Below are 4,579 nucleotides of genomic sequence, written 5' to 3'. Positions count from 1 at the left end.
TTGCTGTCCATTTAGGCAATACATGCCTTCCAAACCAGCTAAATATGGTATAAAAATCTGGGTAATGTGATGCAAACAGCAGCTATGTATTCAACATGCAGGTTTATACTGGAAAGCTGGTTGGAAGAGACCCAGAGAAGAATCAGGGTACGAGGGTTGTGCTTGATTTGGCACATGGTCTCAGGGGGCACAACATAACCTGTGACAATTTTTTCACAAGCTACAACTTGGGTCAGGAGCTTCTAAAGAGAAAACTCACGATGGTTGGAATGGTTCGAAAGAACAGGATGACATCACAACATCAACATAAAAAAAACATGAAATATAAAATAAAATTCTAAAAAAAATCCATGTCATGTACAATTATTGTATTTCATACGTAGGTCTTTCCAATAGCCATTTAAAAAACTTTTAACATGCATTTTTTATGAAAACGAGTGCATTCGCCTTATTGAACTATGATCTGTGAGACATAAAGAATACCATTGCACTAAATATTGATTGAAATGGTTAATAAGGGAGTGAATAATGAGATATAAACAGCATCCATTGAGATTTGTTGATTTCTGACACTTCTGGATAATAAAACATACCCCGGATCAAACTGACCTGGGACCATTATTGTAGTTCCTCAGAAACAAACATGACAGGAGGGTTAAGAAATTCAGAAGCACTTGAATTGAAATAAGCGTTTACATGAGAGTTAAAATCTCCAGAGATTAAAATCATTTCAAAGTTTAAAACTGTCAAAGAAACAAAAGAAAAATAAAAGTCTGGTTCAAAGGAAGCACCGATGACCGACTCAATCAAAACAGGAAAACATGTCAAAGAAATGTAATGAAGTGTGTCTCCCTCTAGTGGATGTTGTGGAGTTTCTGTTGTCTTTGCTCCAAAGGTTTTTGTACAGAGTTTTGCTGTTTCCTGTCACTGTGGGCTTCAGAGCACAGTAGTACACAGCAGAGTCAGACAGCTGAAGCTTCTGGATCTTCAGAGGAACTGATGTTGTGTTGAGTTTAGCATCAAATCTGTCTTTCTGGAACTCTGGAGCGTTGTCTCCATAACTACCACGTCTTAATAAGATGTACTTTGGAAAGCCATTTACTTCTTGCTTGTACCACAACACATTTAGTTGTGCTGTTGTGTAACTGCTCTCAAAAGTACATCCCAGTGTAACTGTGTCTCCTTCAGCAGCAATGACATCTCCTGGTGGCTGAATCCCTTTGTCTTCTCCTTTACACTCTGGAGAAGAACACAACATGCAGATCAAGACATAAATCAATAAAGATGACCGATGAGAGGAGAACAATCAGCAGCTATAAAGAGTTTTATTCCATGTAGAACGTATGGAACTTTGTGATCTACTAGTTTTTCTCAGTCAAACTCTGTTCACGTTAAATATGTCACCTACCTCTTATTGTGAGCAGAAACAAAGTGACAAACAGACTCAAGTTCACTGACAGCATCTTGAAGATGAAGACAATCTGTCTGTTTTGTGGATCAAACTCCACTGTGAAAGTTTGTGTGTTTTCTGTACTTGAGTCCCAGTTTAGCTCCTCCCTTCATCCTTTCCTCCTTCCTCTCACAGCTCTGACTAGCAGTGTGTTTGTCTCTGCTGCTGCTCTCATATACTCACTAACTGAAGATCATTGGAGGAGAGAAACATGTATAACTGTGTGTCATCTACATACGAGTGTTTCCTGACAGTATCACCTAGCAGAAGCATGTATATTTTAAACTATAGAGGTTCCAGGATAAAACCTTCCACGCCTCTGAAGTCAATATTTGTCAATCTAGAATTGGAAGAACCAATGGAAACAGAAAGGACGATTAAAGCCACTCAGAGACTTACCATAAAACTGAGCCAAGTGATCAAATGTCTGCAGTAGAGGCCACATGTTTTATCATGGGTCCTTCAAAATGAGAAAGAAATTAATTGAGTGTAATATTAAGGCCCCAGAAATTGAAGTAGGTATATTTGTATGATTGTATCCATATTTTCCATGAGAATATATAGTCTTTTGTTGCCATTGCATGGACTTTGGAGGTCTTAAAGACCATTAAGATTTGATTTGGAGCAAGTATTATAATCCAACAGTTAAGTAATTTGCTGTAAAGACATGTAACAATGGTGATGTGGACTCATTTGTAGGACCACATAAACTGGTGTGCAAAGGGGTCTTCATATTCTTATATGTTTAAAATTACAAGTTGCTTCCATGTTGACTTCAGGTTGAAAATTAGCAACATATGAGGTCTTTTCATCAGTGGATTCACAATTCATTCATTTGTAGACATAACACTTTAACGGGCCAACATGTCTCTGATGTACTTATTGTCAAGTTTGAATTGGCTTTCCTTCCGCACTGTAGTTGGATCTTGGATGGTGACAAAATATTTACTTTTGGCAGCAAGAGATATCATCACATCAGGCCACTTGAATGATGTGTCTGATGTTAAATGGGTACTGGATTCATCACTGACAACAAAAAGTAATAAAAAGCACAAAAACACACATTTTATTGTAACATGAGTTTCTGTGTTTTGATATGGTAGGATGGTATCATCATGGATAGAATTTTCAGTGTTTGAATCATAAAAACAACTCTGAATAATTAGATGGAGATGAACTTGTTCCCCTCCAATCCTCTGCAGCTTCTCTTCTGGAGGCATCACTGATCAGCTGCTCCTGTCAATCCTCCCACAGTGTTTCATCAGCAGCTGTAACCACAGTGACTGTGATAAAACAGGAATTAGCACAATCCATCTGATATGAAGCCAAGCGCTGAATACCACTTCCCTCCTCTTTGAAGAGGAGTCACTTATCTGTGTTCAGGTTTTTGTACAGCCTCTGCTACACTTTGTATCACTGTGTCTCTACAGCACAGTAGTAGAGAGCTGTGTCTGCCAGGGTTAGCTCTCTGATGGTTAATGTAGTTGATGTATCTGATGTTTGGGATCCATATTTACGTTTATCAGGAATAGATTCAGATGAGCCCCCTTTGCCTCGTTTCCAAAGTATAAACTGAGGAGCCTGAAGGTCAGAATGATGTTTGTACCAGTAAAGGTCAGCAGTTGGATAAGGTGTCTCATAGCTACATCTGAGTGTGACAGATTGTCCTTCTGTTCCACTGACTTCATCTTGTTCAGGAGAGATTGTGTCTCCAGCTATTAGTCCTGGAAAAAGGAGAGAAAAGCCATCAGAATCACATTGTCCGTGAGGACAGGCGATGACTGCAAAATTTTATCTGTACAGTGTTACTCTGTCGACACAAATAGCTCAACTGTAGCTCAGATCACTACTAGATTGTACAGAACTTAATGACAAACACAGAATATTGTGAGAGTTTAACTGTGAATATTGACACAGCAGGTTAAAAGAGAAACTCAGCTGTTCATAAACTCACCTATGAAGTGTGATGAAAACAGAAAGAGATACAGAAACATGTCTTTGCAGTTATTAAATTCAGACACACAGCAGATGAACAATGTTCTTCCACTGCAACACAATGAGGAAGAAATAATGTCAGTGGATGAGCTGAAGTTCAGTGGGCGGGGCCATTACCTCTTGACATTTTTTTTTAGTTCAGTTCAGCCAATCAAAGTGTTTTGTGTTTCCACAGCAGTTCTGTCTCTGATCTTTATTGTTTGATCATCTGCTGTTTTTTGTCATCAGTCCAACAACGCACAAATCAGATCTTTAACAGAGTGTGTCTCCGTCTGGTGTCATCAATTATTGACTGTATTTTGTAAATAATTTTCTGGGTTCTACCTGTTTTCCATATGTTCTAGTTTACAGACTGGATTCTCTATATTTCGCACGTTCAGTGGTTGATGTCTGTCAGCTGTTAGTTTGGTTGTCAGAGGATTTGTTGTGTGATTGTCTGTCATTTATAGTAACATCTCAGCTGATCCTGAAACCATCCAACAGCAGTTAATTCTGATCATATTATATGACATGATACAAACACCTGAGAACTGCTACTAACATCTTCCAAGGTGTTCTCTTGTAATTTACTCATGAATTTTATGTTTTCTTCCTAACTGAGATGACATCCTTTAGAAAAATGTCACAGTAAAGATGTTTTATATGAAACAAATGTGACTTCACAACAGTCCACCAATACTGTTTGAAACTGTAATATCAAACTTTATTTATATCTAATTTTTCAGATCTAGTTTCCATCTCAAATGGCTTCATATTGGAAACTGAAAAGGTCCAACTATCAGGTAGATTTATATCACTGAAATGTTAAACTCTAAACTCGAGTTTACAAAATCCAGGTTTTCCATGTTTGTATTGCTGAAATGTTGGACCTGTTGTTCACTGTCAGTTTGTTGTGTTTGTTCTGATGCTCATGCAATGCCTCTGCAGTCAGGAGGAGGAGATTCATCACATTATCTTCACGTCTACCATTCTTTTTCACAACATTGTTTCATGAGTAGAAACTGTTTGTCAAACCAAACATACCCGAGAAGAGTAACAGAGTGTGTCTCCCTCTAGTGGATGTTGTGGAGTTTTCTCTTGTCTTTGCTCCAAAGGTTGTTGTACAGAGTTTTGCTGTTTCCTGTCACTGTGGGC

At 38.2% G+C, this 4,579-nt stretch overlaps 1 gene segment (V, D, J or C); it reads right to left on the bottom strand.

Annotated features, from left to right (window-relative positions):
* LOC103356577 (T-cell receptor alpha chain V region RL-5-like) overlaps positions 1-1,567 on the bottom strand; it is a 2,491-nt gene extending 924 nt beyond the window's left edge. Inside the window, 2 exon segments of the V gene segment in view lie at positions 936-1,239; positions 1,409-1,567. Coding sequence covers positions 936-1,239; positions 1,409-1,463 — 359 coding nt within the window.
* Between the last annotated feature and the right edge of the window lie 3,012 nt (positions 1,568-4,579).

Source organism: Stegastes partitus, unplaced genomic scaffold (genome assembly GCF_000690725.1).
Source record: "Stegastes partitus isolate 25-593 unplaced genomic scaffold, Stegastes_partitus-1.0.2 Scaffold209, whole genome shotgun sequence".
NCBI classification, from domain to species: domain Eukaryota; kingdom Metazoa; phylum Chordata; class Actinopteri; family Pomacentridae; genus Stegastes; species Stegastes partitus.
This window is presented reverse-complemented; position numbering and strand designations above follow the sequence as displayed.